At 54.9% G+C, this 18,879-nt stretch overlaps 1 protein-coding gene across 6 annotated transcripts in view; it reads left to right on the forward strand.

Moving 5' to 3' along the window:
* Window positions 1-18,879, forward strand: part of ARHGEF2 (Rho/Rac guanine nucleotide exchange factor 2) — a 210,371-nt gene that overhangs the window by 110,122 nt on the left and 81,370 nt on the right. Inside the window, exon 1 of one of the 6 annotated variants that reach the window (XM_063946874.1) lies at window positions 16,687-16,961. The exons of the other annotated variants lie outside the window; for them this stretch is intronic. Coding sequence (XP_063802944.1) covers window positions 16,899-16,961 — 63 coding nt within the window. The 5' untranslated portion in view covers window positions 16,687-16,898. Of the gene's footprint in view, window positions 1-16,686; window positions 16,962-18,879 lie in introns of those variants that run through there. 6 annotated transcript variants of the gene reach the window in all.

Genomic DNA, 18,879 nt, shown 5'->3' on the forward strand with positions numbered 1-18,879 from the left:
TGAGGAGGTGTATGTTGGGGAAGAGAGGCATGGTTAGGGTGAGTGAGGAGGAAGGAGTGATGGGGTGTATGGTGGGGAAGAGAGGCATGGTTTGGGTGAGTGAGGAGGAAGGAGTGATGGGGTGTATGTTGGGGAAGAGAGGCATGGTTAGGGTGAGTGAGGAGGAAGGAGTGATGAGGTGTATGTTGGGGAAGAGAGGCATGGTTTGGGTGAGTGAGGAGGAAGGAGTGATGAGGTGTATGTTGGGGAAGAGAGGCATGGTTAGGGTGAGTGAGGAGGAAGGAGTGATGGGGTGTATGTTGGGGAAGAGAGGCATGGTTAGGGTGAGTGAGGAGGAAGGAGTGAGGAGGTGTATGTTGGGGAAGAGAGGCATGGTTAGGGTGAGTGAGGAGGAAGGAGTGATGGGGTGTATGTTGGGGAAGAAAGGTATGGTTAGGGTGAGGGAGGAGGAAGGAGTGATGGGGTGTATGTTGGGGAAGAGAGGCATGGTTTGGGTGAGTGAGGAGGAAGGAGTGATGAGGTGTATGTTGGGGAAGAGAGGCATGGTTAGGGTGAGTGAGGAGGAAGGAGTGATGGGTGTATGTTGGGGAAGAAAGGTATGGTTAGGGTGAGTGAGGAGGAAGGAGTGATGGGGTGTATGTTGGGGAAGAGAGGCATGGTTAGGGTGAGTGAAGAGAAAGGATGTTGGGAAGGAGTGATGAGGTGTATGTTGGGGAAGAGAGGCATGGTTAGTGTGAGTGAGGAGGAAGGAGTGATGAGGTGTATGTTGGGGAAGAGAGGCATGGTTAGGGTGAGTGAGGAGGAAGGAGTGATGAGGTGTATGTTGGGGAAGAGAGGCATGGTTAGGGTGAGTGAGGAGGAAGGCTGTTGGAAAGGAGTGATGAGGTGTATGTTGGGGAAGAGAGGCATGGTTAGGGTGAGTGAAGAGAAAGGATGTTGGGAAGGAGTGATGAGGTGTATGTTGGGGAAGAGAGGCATGGTTAGTGTGAGTGAGGAGGAAGGAGTGATGAGGTGTATGTTGGGGAAGAGAGGCATGGTTAGGGTGAGTGAGGAGGAAGGAGTGATGAGGTGTATGTTGGGGAAGAGAGGCATGGTTAGCGTGAGTGAGGAGGAAGGCTGTTGGAAAGGAGTGATGAGGTGTATGTTGGGGAAGAGAGGCATGGTTAGGGTGAGTGAGGAGGAAGGCTGTTGGAAAGGAGTGATGAGGTGTATGTTGGGGAAGAGAGGCGTGACTGTGACATACAGCCTCTGGGCTATCAGCATTATGTAACAGATCAGCTTCTAGCTCTAGTACGCTGCAACTTCCCCATTTTGTGTCATCTCTTCTAGGCCTATGTAGCATGCCCAAAATGGCTGCCTCACCTGGTACCTTTCATGGGTGGGTTATGTAACCTGTGGAATGTATTACCCAAAATGGCTGCACCAACTCTGCATTAAGTTGATCATGTACACTATCTTCACTGATTATCGGTTTGTTTTCCTTTGGCAGTAATACTAAACCTTTGTGCTGTGTTTTTAATGCATGTAAAGCGACTTTGAGTCCTGCTGGAGAAAAGTGCTATATAAATAAAATGATTATTATTAGGTCCAGTGAGGTTTCCTAGTGGAAGGGGCAAGTCAGGTCAGACCGCTGGCCTTGGCTTATCTCTGCACTGACCTCCACTTCCCCCCAGGAAGTCTGGTGATGAGGAGTGGTGAGGAACCTCCCTAGGCAGGAACAGGGGCTGAGAGAAGCGTCCCCCTCAAACTAGTGATGAGCGGATTCGGTTTTACTCGGTTTTACTCGGTTCTCAAAACCGAATCTTATTGGCTATCCAAAACACGTGACATCAGTGAGCCAATAAGATTCGGTTTTGAGAACCGAGTAAAACCGAGTAAAACCGAATCCGCTCATCACTACCTCAAACCTGAGGTGATCGGTGTTCTGTGTCATGTTCCCTACCAGCAGCAGTTCAGTCAGCCATATTGTAACAGCCAGCGTAAGAGGAAGCCGCTGCTTCCCCTTATTACCCTGCTATAGGGTGACAGAACATCTTATTAGCAGCAGAAACCGCATTTACAGCCCCGACTTAGCAGTGCCGTGCCCATAGAGTGGATGCTCACCTGTCCCAGGGACTGATGTCACCTACGTTCCTGGCAGTGCTATGGGCGAAAGCTTGGTTCAGCTGTTTGGGGTGGGGGCGGAGGGAGAGTTTGCTCAGAATCTATAATTAGATGCAGTGAAATGATGTCACTCTTTGCTGTGGGAAATGCCTGTCCTGTGATCTGTTCTCTGCTGCTCAGTCCTCGTGCTGAGAGCCCTCGCTGTGGGCCGGATTCACACATGGACGCAGTGTCGGATGCAGTGCGCACGAGCCACACTGCACTCAGAACGCAATGGTCTTGCATTGAGGATTTATTCACAAAGTGGCTGACGGTCAGGGCGCGTTTGCGGGAGGTGACGGTGGAGTGGCGACGCAGGCGTATTGCGGCCATTTCTGAGGCGTGTCGCAACTTGCGACAGCGCATCTGTACTCATCGGCCGATATGCGACCCGTGGTTGCTTCTTTGTGCACAAGCGGCAGAGCTCGGACGCTTCCTGAGGATGTCTCAGTCCAAATCCCGGAGGCTGTGTCATTTGTATGTTTTCACTCCTTTGCTGCGTAATAAATCTCAGCTGCAGAGGCATTTATGTACGTCTCTGAATCAGCCCGTGTCTGCTGGCTGCAGTTATACACTGTGAGGTACGGTATCCGGTACATAAATGATAATTACAGGTTGCCTTGTTACCTGATGAAGCACTTTACAAATAAAATGAACATTGACCGGATTCTACCTAGATTACAGCCCCTTCAGGTGAGTCATGGACTGGGTGACCCAGACACGAGGCAACAAGTGGGCTCGAAACCAACCTGGCAGAGTGCCCATCGTATAAAGGGAGAGCAGGTGGGCAATGGTCCTTCTCCAGCCACCTTGGCAGAGGCTGATGCCTCTCTTTACTTATGACAGGAGGCCATTCCCTCTTTCCCCATCATTCCAGACAGAGGCTGCTCTCTCTACCCCCAACCCTAACGAGAGAGGCCACTCCCCCTTGCCCCATGACAGAGACTGCGCCTTCTCTCCTCTTCTTCCAAAGCCACTCTATCTCCCCATGCCATGGAACAGACGCCACTGCCTATCCCCCATATCAGAGAACACTCCCTATCTCCCCATACCCCTTACAGAGGCCGCTCCCTTTTTCCTCATACTATTTGATGAATGCCACTCCTTCACTTCCCATCCCCCATGACCGAGGCTGCTCCTTCTCTCCCCATCCCCCATGACAGAGGCCGCTCCTTCTCTCCCTATCCCCCATGACAGAGGCCGCTCCTTCTCTCCCCATCCCCCATGACAGAGGCCGCTCCTTCTCTCCCCATCCCCATGACAGAGGCTACTCTCTCTCTCCCCATGCCCCATGACAGAGGCTGCTCCTTCTCTCCCCATCCCCCATGACAGAGGCTACTCTCTCTCTCCCCATCCCCCATGACAGAGGCTGCTCTCTCTCTCCCCATGACAGAGGCCGCTCCTTCTCTCTCCATCCCCCATGACAGAGGCCGCTCCTTTACTTCCCATCCCCCATGACAGAGGCCGCTCCTTCTCTCCCCATCCCCCATGACAGAGGCTGCTCTCTCTCTCCCCATCCCCCACGACAGAGGCTGCTCCTTCTCTCCCCATCCCCCATGACCGAGGCTGCTCCTTCTCTCCCCATCCCTCATGACAGAGGCTGCTCTCTCTCTCCCCATCCCCCATGACAGAGGCCGCTCCTTCACTTCCCATCCCCCATGACAGAGGCTGCTCCTTCTATCCCCATCCCCCATGACAGAGGCCGCTCCTTCTCTCCCCATCCCCCATGACAGAGGCCGCTCCTTCACTTCCCATCCCCCATGACAGAGGCTGCTCCTTCTATCCCCATCCCCCATGACAGAGGCCGCTCCTTCTCTCCCCATCCCCCATGACAGAGGCCGCTCCTTCTCTCCCCATGACAGAGGCCGCTCCTTCACTTCCCATCCCCCATGACCGAGGCTGCTCCTTCTCTCCCCATCCCCCATGACAGAGGCTGCTCTCTCTCTCCCCATCCCCCATGACAGAGGCCGCTCCTTCACTTCCCATCCCCCATGACAGAGGCTGCTCCTTCTATCCCCATCCCCCATGACAGAGGCCGCTCCTTCTCTCCCCATCCCCCATGACAGAGGCCGCTCCTTCTCTCCCCATGACAGAGGCCGCTCCTTCACTTCCCATCCCCCATGACCGAGGCTGCTCCTTATCTCCCCATCCCCCATGACAGAGGCTGCTCTCTCTCTCCCCATCCCCCATGACAGAGGCCGCTCCTTCACTTCCCATCCCCCATGACAGAGGCTGCTCCTTCTATCCCCATCCCCCATGACAGAGGCTGCTCTCTCTCTCCCCATCCCCCATGACAGAGGCCGCTCCTTCACTTCCCATCCCCCATGACAGAGGCTGCTCCTTCTATCCCCATCCCCCATGACAGAGGCCGCTCCTTCTCTCCCCATCCCCCATGACAGAGGCTGCTCTCTCTCTCCCCATGCCCCATGACAGAGGCTGCTCTCTCTCTCCCCATCCCCCACGACAGAGGCTGCTCCTTCTCTCCCCATCCCCCATGACGGAGGCTGCTCTCTCTCTCCCCATGCCCCATGACAGAGGCCGCTCCTTCTCTCCCCATCCCCCATGACAGAGGCCGCTCCTTCTCTCCCCATCCCCCATGACAGAGGCCGCTCCTTCACTTCCCATCCCCATGACAGAGGCTGCTCTCTCTCTCTCCCATCCCCCATGACAGAGGCTGCTCCTTCTCTCCCCATCCCCCATGACAGAGGCTGCTCTCTCTCTCCCCATGCCCCATGACAGAGGCCGCTCCTTCTCTCCCCCCATCCCCTATGACAGAGGCTGCTCTCTCTCTCCCCATGACAGAGGCCGCTCCTTCTCTCTCCTTCCCCCATGACAGAGGCCGCTCCTTTACTTCCCATCCCCCATGACAGAGGCCGCTCCTTCTCTCCCCATCCCCCATGACAGAGGCTGCTCTCTCTCTCCCCATCCCCCATGACAGAGGCTGCTCCTTCTCTCCCCATCCCCCATGACAGAGGCTGCTCTCTCTCTCCCCATGACAGAGGCCGCTCCTTCTCTCCCCATGCCCCATGACAGAGGCCGCTCCTTCTCTCCCCATCCCCATGACAGAGGCTGCTCTCTCTCTCCCCATCCCCCATGACAGAGGCTGCTCCTTCTCTCCCCATCCCCCATGACAGAGGCTGCTCTCTCTCTCTCCCCATGACAGAGGCCGCTCCTTCTCTCCCCATCCCCCATGACAGAGGCTGCTCCTTCACTTCCCATCCCCCATGACAGAGGCTGCTCTCTCTCTCCCCATCCCCCACGACAGAGGCTGCTCCTTCTCTCCCCATCCCCCATGACCGAGGCTGCTCCTTCTCTCCCCATCCCCCATGACAGAGGCTGCTCTCTCTCTACCCATCCCCCATGACAGAGGCCGCTCCTTCACTTCCCATCCCCCATGACAGAGGCTGCTCCTTCTATCCCCATCCCCCATGACAGAGGCCGCTCCTTCTCTCCCCATCCCCCATGACAGAGGCTGCTCTCTCTCTCCCCATCCCCCACGACAGAGGCTGCTCCTTCTCTCCCCATCCCCCATGACAGAGGCTGCTCTCTCTCTCCCCATCCCCCACGACAGAGGCTGCTCCTTCTATCCCCATCCCCCATGACAGAGGCCGCTCCTTCTCTCCCCATCCCCCATGACAGAGGCTGCTCTCTCTCTCCCCATGCCCCATGACAGAGGCTGCTCTCTCTCTCCCCATCCCCCACGACAGAGGCTGCTCCTTCTCTCCCCATCCCCCATGACGGAGGCTGCTCTCTCTCTCCCCATGCCCCATGACAGAGGCCGCTCCTTCTCTCCCCATCCCCCATGACAGAGGCCGCTCCTTCTCTCCCCATCCCCCATGACAGAGGCCGCTCCTTCACTTCCCATCCCCATGACAGAGGCTGCTCTCTCTCTCTCCCATCCCCCATGACAGAGGCTGCTCCTTCTCTCCCCATCCCCCATGACAGAGGCTGCTCTCTCTCTCCCCATGCCCCATGACAGAGGCAGCTCCTTCTCTCCCCCCATCCGCTATGACAGAGGCTGCTCTCTCTCTCCCCATGACAGAGGCCGCTCCTTCTCTCTCCTTCCCCCATGACAGAGGCCGCTCCTTTACTTCCCATCCCCCATGACAGAGGCCGCTCCTTCTCTCCCCATCCCCCATGACAGAGGCTGCTCTCTCTCTCCCCATCCCCCATGACAGAGGCTGCTCCTTCTCTCCCCATCCCCCATGACAGAGGCTGCTCTCTCTCTCCCCATGACAGAGGCCGCTCCTTCTCTCCCCATGCCCCATGACAGAGGCCGCTCCTTCTCTCCCCATCCCCATGACAGAGGCCGCTGCTTCACTTCCCATCCCCCATGACAGAGGCTGCTCCTTCTCTCCCCATCCCCCATGACAGAGGCTGCTCTCTCTCTCCCCATCCCCCACGACAGAGGCTGCTCCTTCTCTCCCCATCCCCCATGACCGAGGCTGCTCCTTCTCTCCCCATCCCCCATGACAGAGGCTGCTCTCTCTCTCCCCATCCCCCATGACAGAGGCCACTCCTTCACTTCCCATCCCCCATGACAGAGGCTGCTCCTTCTATCCCCATCCCCCATGACAGAGGCCGCTCCTTCTCTCCCCATCCCTCATGACAGAGGCTGCTCTCTCTCTCCCCATCCCCCACGACAGAGGCTGCTCCTTCTCTCCCCATCCCCCATGACAGAGGCTGCTCTCTCTCTCCCCATGCCCCATGACAGAGGCCGCTCCTTCTCTCCCCATGCCCCATGACAGAGGCCGCTCCTTCTCTCCCCATCCCCCATGACAGAGGCCGCTCCTTCACTTCCCATCCCCCATGACAGAGGCTGCTCTCTCTCTCCCCATCCCCCATGACAGAGGCCGCTCCTTCACTTCCCATCCCCCATGACAGAGGCTGCTCCTTCTCTCCCCATCCCCCATGACAGAGGCTGCTCCTTCTCTCCCCATCCCCCATGACAGAGGCTGCTCTCTCTCTCCCCATGCCCCATGACAGAGGCCGCTCCTTCTCTCCCCATCCCCCATGACAGAGGCCGCTCCTTCTCTCCCCATCCCCCATGACAGAGGCCGCTCCTTCACTTCCCATCCCCCATGACAGAGGCTGCTCTCTCTCTCTCCCATCCCCCATGACAGAGGCTGCTACTTCTCTCCCCATCCCCCATGACAGAGGCTGCTCTCTCTCTCCCCATGCCCCATGACAGAGGCCGCTCCTTCTCTCCCCCCATCCCCTATGACAGAGGCTGCTCTCTCTCTCCCCATGACAGAGGCCGCTCCTTCTCTCTCCTTCCCCCATGGCAGAGGCCGCTCCTTTACTTCCCATCCCCCATGACAGAGGCCGCTCCTTCTCTCCCCATCCCCCATGACAGAGGCTGCTCTCTCTCTCCCCATCCCCCATGACAGAGGCTGCTCCTTCTCTCCCCATCCCCCATGACAGAGGCTGCTCTCTCTCTCCCCATGACAGAGGCCGCTCCTTCTCTCCCCATCCCCATGACAGAGGCCGCTCCTTCACTTCCCATCCCCCATGACAGAGGCCGCTCCTTCTCTCCCCATGCCCCATGACAGAGGCCGCTCCTTCTCTCCCCATCCCCCATGACAGAGGCCGCTCCTTCACTTCCCATCCCCCATGACAGAGGCCGCTCCTTCTCTCCCCATGCCCCATGACAGAGGCCGCTCCTTCTCTCCCCATCCCCCATGACAGAGGCCGCTCCTTCACTTCCCATCCCCCATGACCGAGGCCGCTCCTTCTCTCCCCATCCCCCATGACAGAGGCTGCTCCTTCTCTCCCCATCCCCCATGACAGAGGCTGCTCCTTCTCTCCCATGACAGAGGCTGCTCTCTCTCTCCATGCCCCATGACAGAGGCTGCTCCTTCTCTCCCCATCCCCCATGACAGAAGCTGCTCCTTCTCTCCCCATCCCCCATGACAGAGGCTGCTCCCTCTCTCTTTCTCCCCATGACAGAGGCTGCTCTCTCTCTCCATGCCCCATGACAGAGGCTGCTCTCTCTCTCTCTCTCTCTCTCTCCCCATGACAGAGGCTGCTCTCTATCTCTCTCTCCATGTCCCATGACAGAGGCTGCGCTCTCTCCCCATGACAGGGGCTGCTCTCTCTCTCTCCCCCATGCCCAATGCCAGAGGCTGCTCCTTCTCTCCCCATCCCCATGACAGAGGATGCTCTCTCTCTCTCTCTCCCTCCCCATGCCCCATTACAGAGGCTGCCTCTCTCTCTCCCCATGCCCCATGACGGAGGCTTCTCTCTCTCTCTCTCTTCCCCCATGCCCCATGACAGAGGCTGCTCTCTCTCTCCCCCATGCCCCATGACAAAGGCTGCTCTCTCTCCCCATGACAGAGGCTGCTCTCTCTCCCCATGACAGAGGCTACTCTCTCTCTCTCTCCCCATGACAGAGGCTGTTCCTTCTCTCCCCATCCCCATGAGAGGCCGCTCCCCCCATCCCGACAGAGGCCGCTCTCTCTCCTTATCTCGCTCTCTCTCCCCCCATCCCTACAGAGGCCGCCCCCTCTCCTCCATCCCTACAGAGGCCGCTCTCTCGTCCTATACCACTCTCTCTCCCCATCCCTACAGAGGCCGCTCTCTTCCCCCATCCCTACAGAGGCCGCTCTCTTCCCCCATCCCTACAGAGGCCACTCTCTCCTCCATCCCTACAGAGGCCACTCTCTCCTCCATCCCTACAGAGGCCACTCTCAAGGCCACTCTCTCTCCCCCCCCCCCCCCCCATCCCTACAGAGGCCACTTTCTCCCTATCCCGCATGACACAGGCCGGTCTCTTTCCCTATCCCCCATGACAGAGGCCGCTCTCTCTTCTTATCCCTACAGAGGCCGCTCTCTCCCCCATCCCTACAGAGGCCGCTCTCTCCCCCATCCCTACAGAGTCCGCTCTCTCTCCCCCCCCATCCCTACAGAGGCCACTTTCTCCCCTCATCCCTACAGAGGCTGCTCTCTCCCCCCATCCCTACAGAGGCTGCTCTCTCCCCCCATCCCTACAGAGGCTGCTCTCTCCCCCCATCCCTACAGAGGCTGCTCTCTCCCCCCATGAGAGACTGCTCTCTCTTCCCATCCCCCATGAAAGACTGCTCTCTCTTCCCATCCCCCATGAGAGACTGCTCTCTCTTCCCATCCCCCATGAGAGACTGCTCTCTCTTCCCATCCCCCATGAGAGACTGCTCTCTCTTCCCATCCCCCATGAGAGACTGCTCTCTCTTCCCATCCCCCATGAGAGACTGCTCTCTCTTCCCATCCCCAATGAGAGACAGCTCTCTCTCCCCATCCCCCATGAGATTGGTCTCTCTCCCCATCCCCCATAAGAGACTGCTCTCTCTTGCCATCCCCCCCATGAGAGACTGCTCTCTCTTCCCATCCCCAATGAGAGACAGCTCTCTCTCCCCATCCCCCATGAGAGACTGCTCTCTCTTGCCATCCCCCCATATGAGACTGCTCTCTTCCCATCCGCCCCCCCCCATGAGAGACTGCTCTCTCTTCCCATCCCCCATGAGAGACTGCTCTCTCTTCCCATCCCCCATGAGAGACTGCTCTCTCTCCCCATCCCCCATGAGAGACTGCTCTCTCTCCCCATCCCCAATGAGAGACTGCTCTCTCTTCCCATCCCCCCATGAGAGACTGCTCTCTTCCCATCCCCCATGAGAGACAGCTCTCTCTCCCCATCCCCCATGAGAGACAGCTCTCTCTCCCCATCCCCCATGAGACTGCTCTCTCTTCCCATCCCCCCATGAGAGACAGCTCTCTCTTCCCATCCCCCATGAGAGACAGCTCTCTCTTCCCATCCCCCCATGAGAGACTGCTCTCTCTTCCCATCCCCCATGAGAGACTGCTCTCTCTTCCCATCCCCAATGAGAGACTGCTCTCTCTTCCCATCCCCAATGAGAGACAGCTCTCTCTCCCCATCCCCCATGAGATTGCTCTCTCTCCCCATCCCCCATGAGAGACTGCTCTCTCTTGCCATCCCCCCCATGAGAGACTGCTCTCTCTTCCCATCCGCCCCCCATGAGAGACTGCTCTCTCTTCCCATCCCCCATGAGAGACTGCTCTCTCTTCCCATCCCCAATGAGAGACTGCTCTCTCTTCCCATCCCCAATGAGAGACAGCTCTCTCTCCCCATCCCCCATGAGATTGCTCTCTCTCCCCATCCCCCATGAGATTGCTCTCTCTCCCCATCCCCCATGAGATTGCTCTCTCTCCCCATCCCCCATGAGATTGCTCTCTCTCCCCATCCCCCATGAGATTGCTCTCTCTTCCCATCCCCCATGAGAGACTGCTCTCTCTTCCCATCCCCAATGAGAGACTGCTCTCTCTTCCCATCCTCAATGAGAGACAGCTCTCTCTCCCCATCCCCCATGAGACTGCTCTCTCTTCCCATCCCCCATGACAGGGACTGCTGTCTCTTCCCCATCCCCCATCCCCTCTCTCCCTGCCCCCGCCTGGCACATCACCCTTATTTAACCCTGGCACTTCCTATGAGAGCCCCCAGTTGGTGGTAGGTTACGCTGGTGGTCTGTATCATGAGAGAATAGGGGCTGGTGACAGTCAGGTCAGGCTGTGTAGTATATCCAGGTGCAGCCTCTCCTGGCGTGTATCCATCACTCTGTGTACATGTAGTCAGGTCAGGCTGTGTAGTATATCCAGGTGCAGCCTCTCCTGGCGTGTATCCATCACTCTGTGTACATGTAGTCAGGTCAGGCTGTGTAGTATATCCAGGTGCAGCCTCTCCTGGCGTGTATCCATCACTCTGTGTACATGTAGTCAGGTCAGGCTGTGTAGTATATCCAGGTGCAGCCTCTCCTGGCGTGTATCCATCACTCTGTGTACATGTAGTCAGGTCAGGCTGTGTAGTATATCCAGGTGCAGCCTCTCCTGGCGTGTATCCATCACTCTGTGTACATGTAGTCAGGTCAGGCTGTGTAGTATATCCAGGTGCAGCCTCTCCTGGCGTGTATCCATCACTCTGTGTACATGTAGTCAGGTCAGGCTTTGTAGTATATCCAGGTGCAGCCTCTCCTGGCGTGTATCCATCACTCTGTGTACATGTAGTCAGGTCAGGCTGTGTAGTATATCCAGGTGCAGCCTCTCCTGGCGTGTATCCATCACTCTGTGTACATGTAGTCAGGGCAGGAGAGCTGCGTTATAACCAGTGTCACGTGCACATGTCGCTGTGTTTAGGGGAATTTTTCTAATTACAGTAAACAGGCGCCACGTGGTACCGGACGCTCATAGTAAAGTGATGGCAACCTTCCGGCGACATTGGGGGTAATTCCAAGTTGATCGCAGCAGGATTTTTGATAGCAATTGGGCAAAACCATGTGCACTGCAGGGGAGGCAGATATAACATGTGCAGAGAGAGTTAGATTTGGGTGGGGTATTTTGTTTCTGTGCAGGGTAAATACTGGCTGCTTTATTTTTACACTGCAAATTAGATTGCAGATTGAACACACCACACCCAAATCTAACTCTCTCTGCACATGTTATATCTGCCTCCCCTGCAGTGCACATGGTTTTGCCCAATTGCTAACAAAAATCCTGCTGCGATCAACTTGGAATTACCCCCATTGTGCTGCATTCGGGATGTGGACATTTCGCTTACGGAATATTAATGCGATTATTCGCGCACTGTCAGGCGTGTGTATGGCGCCACCACACTCTTTCCGTGTGCTGCTGCAGCTGTCGTCGCTTATAGCGCGTCTTACACCTACCCTGTGCTGGACGCAAGATGTCCGTCAAATGTGCACTACTTTGGCGTACACACGCGGCTGAGAATAGGACGCAACTCTGGCTACACACCAGCGACGCTCCCGGGATACCCTCCTCTTCTATATCTGACATTGGTAAAATGAAATCACTAGATAAAAGAATGAATCTGATGAAAGATACACTGGGAACCTGTGATAAGTTATATAAACACATTATAATATATCGCAGACTGGTTAGTCTGGCTCTGCCAGATGCTGCCCCCTCCCCCCGCTGGCAGACCCTGTCTGGGCTGCTTATGGCTGGATAAAGTTTGGCGGGTGTTAAGGGTCGCTACCTCCGCGCTTTCTATACACGGTGCCTCTTCCTATTACACACGGCTCGTTGCCCGGGTGCTGACGCTGCGTATTCCCCATGTCTGGAACGTCTGTGTCTCTCTAACACCAACACTACTTGTGCTGGGTAGGGGGGTGAGGTATGGGTCGCTGCGTATACGGCCGCCATCTCTCACAGTTTGCTTTTATGACGCTAAAAAATGGATTAGTGTCAATTATTGCCAGGAATTGTGTTTGCCATAATAGTTTCTATTGCATCATTTTTCATGATTGTTTTTGCAGCGCGTTGTAACCTGACTGCTACAAAATGCTCAGCTCATTGTTTTTGCAGCGCGTTGTAACCTGACTGCTACAAAATGCTCTGCTCATTGTTTTTGCAGCGCGTTGCAGCCTGACTGCTACAAAATGCACTGCTCATTGTTTTTTGCAGCGCGTTGCAGCCTGACCGCTACAAAATGCTGTGCTCCCGAACTCTCCTTATGTACGACCCTGTACTTTTTATATAAACATTAAGGTTCTGATTCTAAGTCAGACGCTTCTGCAGACGATTTTCCCTAAGGCAGCGGCGCTGTCCTCCTCCTCGTATGCTAATGCGACAATCGGCCGGACTGAGGCGCAAATCTACGCAAGCCTATTCTTCCCACTGCTCTAGCGTCCCGCCGACTAGAAACACCTATTCCATGACGCTCTCCTTTTGAACAAGACATGGCACCCACGACTAGACACGTCGTGCAGCGCCTGAGCAAATGGCTTCTTGTGATTCAGGCGTGTGTGCAGCGGACCTGAAATCGATAGATGCGCCCGTTTTCACCGATGTGTCCGACTAAGAATCGGGCCCCCAGTCATGACCTGCATACAATATTCCTTTTCTAGGGCCTTCCCTAGTCTCTATGATATTGCTTGAAATTCTGAGCGCTCCACATAAGTACAGTTCCATTGTTTGCACTCAGAGTCTGTCGCATTTCCACTTGCTAGTGAAGGGGCTTCACTGAGGGGTGATGAGGCTGAGTTCAGTGAGGGCGGGCTGCGCAGGGTTATGTGTATGCATAATTCAGACACATCTTTGGCACTGAGCACAGGGCTGGTGCAAGTGCGCAGTTACAGTGATGGCGGCTAAGACATCAAGCGGACGTATAACACGGTTAGTCCAGTCCAGAGATGTGTGAACTACGGGCAACTCTGAAATGGACCCAATGCCGTTATCTCCCTCCAAAACTCTGCTGCCAGTGTCACTGAGGTGGGATAAACCACTAGCACTGCAATAGCTTGAGCTAATGGCAAGGAGACATGTGACATCATAGCAGCGGTGTGATGTCACTGGGAGTTGTGGCATGTCCCAGGCTGACCTGGAAATAAGGGAAAGAGGTGGTGGATGCTATGACTTTCTCAGTGGGTCTGATAGGCGTAGACATTTTATAAGCGCATTCAGCAACAAGACGTGGAGGGGCGGTATGAGATCAATGAGCAGTCAGAGGTGTCGGCATTGTGCCGACGTAGACGTGCAATAAGTGTCCCCCCAGCGCCTCCCCAGATGTGGGACCATTGCCAGCCATTAGGATATGTCTGATTGTAATCTGTGTCTACCTCAGATTTTACTGTGATGATTCACTATTCCAGTCTATTCCGGAGTCATCGGGTGATACGCGTGTGTGCCCTGCGTGACCTCTCTCCTGGAGGACATTTTCTCAGGGCGAGGGCCGGTATCGGTGAGACAGACCTGATGGATATAGTGACAGCCTACACTGAGAATGAGAGTGTTTGGGTTGAAGAGAGAGAGGGGAGGGAGCAGAAAGGGATACAGACAGTTTAGGTCTTCTACAAAGGAATATTTATTCTGATGCTGTGGAACTACAAGTACCAGCAAGCCCTGCCAACCAGTACCATTTTAGGGTTGTGTACTACATCAGGGATAGACAACATGGCTGTCCGGGCAAAAATAACTTCCAGCATGCCGTTAACCTGGCTGGGCATGCTGAGACTTCTAGTTCCACAACGACTGGAGAGCCACGGGACGGACATTCAGCTTGGGCTGTTCCCAGCCGCACACTGTCCTGTCATGGAGTCACAGCGCACAGCCGCTATATACAGTCCGGCAGCCTCTGATGGCCTCTCCCCTATACAGTCCAGCAGCCTCTGATGGCCTCTCCCCTATACAGTCCGGCAGCCTCTGATGGCCTCTCCCCTATACAGTCCGGCAGCCTCTGATGGACTCTCCCCTATACAGTCCGGCAGCCTCTGATGGCCTCTCCCCTATACAGTCCGGCAGCCTCTGATGGACTCTCCCCTATACAGTCCGGCAGCCTCTGATGGCCTCTCCCCTATACAGTCCGGCAGCCTCTGATGGCCTCTCCCCTATACAGTCCGGCAGCCTCTGATGGCCTCTCCCCTATACTCTGACACTAGTGCATGGCTCCTCGCTGGGATTATCTAGCAGTATAGCACAGCATGCCTGTGTGGGATAGTTATTAATGCAGCAGCTGTCCAGCATGACTTGGTGATAGAAACACGTTGGTGGGGGGTGGGGGGGAGAATCTCTGTTAAATACGTAGATCACATCAGCTCCTGTGCTGGGTACACACTGAGCGATAAGTCGTCCGATGCCGCACATCGAAGCAGCATATCGTAGATCGTCTGGTTGTACCCGTGATTGTGCATCCACCGTCATTGGGGTCCTCCCATCTGCTGCTCTGCACGTCAGCTGGGATGACCCGGCGGTCGACGGCATATAGCTGTGATATAGTAGGTAGCGCGATATATCAATCTGTGTATATGGGCGACCAATGTATCGTTACGCGATTCTCATCGTTCTAATATGTACCCAGCCTGAGGGACAAAGCAGATGATCCAGAGGTGTCTGTAAGGCCGGCAATGTACAGTGAGCTGTGCGGCAATGACAGCAGCTGACGGGGATCTGTAGGGAGCTGCAGATTGTGTGAAGACATGTCAGTGGGTGGGCTCGCGTCCGTTTCCATAGTAATTGCTTGGTTTGCTTTCTGTGAATTTCCACACACCAGGACAAAATGGCTCAGCACTGCAAGAGTTAACTAGGCCTTCACCTTCCATGGCGGCATAGGGTAGCGCCGAATGTTGTATTTAGCGCCTCTGCTGGGTGTCTACGCCATCAATTACTCACCCTGTGTATAAGGTCACTTCTCACACCTCCCCCGTGCCATAACACCCAGTTACTCAGTGTGTGTGTGTGAGATATTATAGCAGTACCTACACCAAGGCCTCAGTATACAATGGAAATAGAGGCTTATGTAAATATAAAGTTTTGAGGTAAAATATCCAACCCGTAGGTTCCTGATGTTTGGGAAACTGCGCATGTGCAGGGTCCTGTGATCGCATCTCAGATATGCGATCGCCTCTGTCTGATTGACAGGCAGAGGTGTTTGCGGAGAAGGATGGGGGATGGAGACAGACGGTTCTGGGGAAAACGGGGGAAGGGGGGGGAGGTGTTGACCCCATTTTCTGGGAGTGGTGAGGCCTTGGACAGCGGAGCGGATGCAGGTAACTTGGCATCACTAGTGTCCCTGCAAGTCTGGGTAAGGTCAGATTTACAGACTGCAATAGCAGGTGAGCACCGGGACCTCAGTTTTTAGCAATCGCAAGTGCAGGAAGCAGATGATATAGAGGTAGGAGGTGGCATGCACCTCCTCCTGCATTTGCATTGCTAAGGATCGTAATGCAAAACTGCTAATAGTAGCTTTGCAATTACGATCCAGCCTGAATAATGCCCCCAGGCCTCCAGAGCCATTTCCTAACACCGCCCGTTTATTGCAAAGCCTACAAAGGCATATTACAATGCCTCAATTCACCTACACCTCTGCCTCCGTCAGTCGGCTCATATAACCGTGCACAGAATGATTATATTGTGAGGTAAAGGTCATAAACCAGGACCTCGATAAACTGTTTTCTTGGGGCCCCAAAGCCCCTTTTCCCCCGTTGTTGCACAACAATAGAGAAAGAGCGATATATAAATAAAATTATTATTATTACTGGAGTCTGTGAAAAAAAGTCTTCCCTGTCAGAACTGGGCTGCAATGCGAATCACCGCGTCACTGCCGGAGAACAAGAAGGGGGTAGGTGAGACCGTACTCTCTGGACAAGGCGCCGGGGGGGGGGGTTTGCCGTACATTCATGAAGTACTGATAAAGCGCTGCGGAATATGTGTGCGCTATATAAATAACTGGTAATAAATAATAAATAACATTAGAAAAATGATTAATACAAATATATTTCTATCATTCTTGTTTTGGGGGGAGGGGGGATATATAACGCACAGAGAGCATCTATTCGGCGGCTGCTAATTCCTATAGAGGACCTGTAAAAGCGGCAGGGGGGCATGCGGCGGTTTCACTTTGGAGTTTGGCTAGCACAAGAGACTGTTGTTTGTGCGGCCAGTCTGTCATCTCTGGAGGGTTAATGGAGAAATAATAGTGTACAACAGCTGCAGTGTGTGTGTGAGCGGAGTCACTTCCCCACCCCCTCTGCTGGTAGTGGGATAGGAAAGAGTATGGGTAGAAAGGCTGGGGGTGGAGGGTTTGGTTTGAATTATATCAGCAGCAGAGGCTGTGACTTCCTGTGGATACTTACATCCAGGCAGCGTGCAAGCTCTGTCGCCCAGGACTGAGAGGCAGTGGGGCCCTGGATTTAGGAAGCTGGCGGGGGGCGAACGAGGATCCACCGGATCATTACGTTACTCTTTAGGAGGATATGTCTCGGATTGAGCCTTTTTCAAGAGCTCGCGCAGACCGGTCTAAGGATATATCCCTGAAGGTCAGTTCTTCTTCTGGTTTTCCCCCCCTTTTAGATTGTCCCCTCTTAAGGAGACGCAGTCAGGGTATTGGGTCTGGGGGGCCGGGACCCTGCGGATGGGGTAATTGTGGTGGGTTTTCCAGTAGCAGGGATTCCCTCTTCTGGTTCCATTGTTTAACCTTGCGCGTAGGTCACAATTGGCATCTGTCACGGTGCTTTAATTGTTTCGGTGCTGGGGGAGAGGGGGAGCTGCGGAGCATTGTTACCCAGAGGGGATTAAAGCCCCCTTTTCGCTGGGAGCTAGGGAGAAGCTCTATTGTGTTACAAGAAAGAAAGGGTTAAGCGGAAGGTTGGAGATGCTGCTCTTGGTAAATCTCGGCTATAGGTGAGCCGCGTTAGTGAGCGCGGTGGACCCCTGCTCTGCGGTGCAGATGGCCGGAATATTGTCCGCCCACTCCCTGAGACTCCATGCCCCGCTCTAACTACCCGCTCTTATGCCATGTGGCTGAGCCTGATACGCCGGTTACCCACCCCCTGTGTCCAAAACATGTAGCACACTCCTAGGGGCAGTTACTCCTATGCCGGAACCTGTTCCTGCACCCCCTTCATTTAATAATCTAGTCCCAGGGAAGAGTCTCGTCATGGTGGCAGAGTTACTATTTATCTGGATAACCCAGTGGTGGTACTCCCAGATGGGCATGCCTCGGAGAAGAAATGTGGTTACCCAACATCACTCACAGCAGTAATGTAGATGTAATGAGAGCAGGGTCTCAGCCAGTTACCATCCGTCCTCCCTGGTACTCTGTGTAGGTGGTGGCTGCCACCACCAGGGCGGCTGTGTGACAGGGGGCACAATCATTTTTACTGGAAACTGGAAGTTGTGTAGCGAGCCCGTGACTCGCTGCCGAGATTCCGTAAGACTGGATGCCGCTATCGGTATAGTGAGAGCTGGTGTTCCGTAATATTAGGTGCTGGGCAGGGGTGTTATATTGGGTGCAGGGCAGGTGTGTTATATTGGGTGCTAGGCAGGGGTGTTATATTGGTCCTGGTCAGCGGTGTTATATTGGTCCTGGTCAGGTGTGTCATATTGGGTGCTGGGCAGGTGTGTTATATTGGTCCTGGGCAGGTGTGTTATATTGGGTGCTGGGCAGGTGTGTTATATTGGTCCTGGGCAGGTGTGTTATATTGGGTGCTGGGCAGGTGTGTCATATTGGGTGCTGGGCAGGTGTGTTATATTGGTCCTGGGCAGGTGTGTTATATTGGTCCTGGTCAGGTGTGTCATATTGGGTGCTGGGCAGGTGTGTTATATTGGTCCTGGGCAGGTGTGTTATATTGGGTGCTGGGCAGGTGTGTCATATTGGGTGCTGGGCAGGTGTGTTATATTGGTCCTGGGCAGGTGTGTTATATTAGGTGCAGGGCAGGGGTGTCATATTGGGTGCTGGGCAGGTGTGTTATATTGGGTGCTGGACAGGTGTGTTATATTGGGTGCAGGGCAGGGGTGTTATATTGGTCCTGGGCAGGTGTGTCATATTGGGTGCTGGGCAGGTGTGTTATATTGGGTGCAGAGCAGATGTGTCATATTGGGTGCAGGGCAGGGGTGTTATATTGGTCCTGGTCAGGAGTGTCATATTGGGTGCTGGGCAGGTGTGTTATATTGGGTGCAGAGCAGATGTGTCATATTGGGTGCTGGGCAGGTGTGTTATATTGGGTGCAGGGCAGGTGTGTTATATTAGGTGCAGGGCAGGGGTGTTATATTGGTCCTGGGCAGGTGTGTCATATTGGGTGCTGGGCAGGTGTGTTATATTGGGTGCAGAGCAGATGTGTCATATTGGGTGCAGGGCAGGGGTGTTATATTGGTCCTGGGCAGGTGTGTCATATTGGGTGCTAGGCAGGTGTGTTATATTGGGTGCTGGGCAGGGGTGTCATATTGGGTGCTGGG

Source organism: Pseudophryne corroboree, chromosome 12 (genome assembly GCF_028390025.1).
Source record: "Pseudophryne corroboree isolate aPseCor3 chromosome 12, aPseCor3.hap2, whole genome shotgun sequence".
NCBI classification, from domain to species: Eukaryota; Metazoa; Chordata; class Amphibia; order Anura; family Myobatrachidae; genus Pseudophryne; species Pseudophryne corroboree.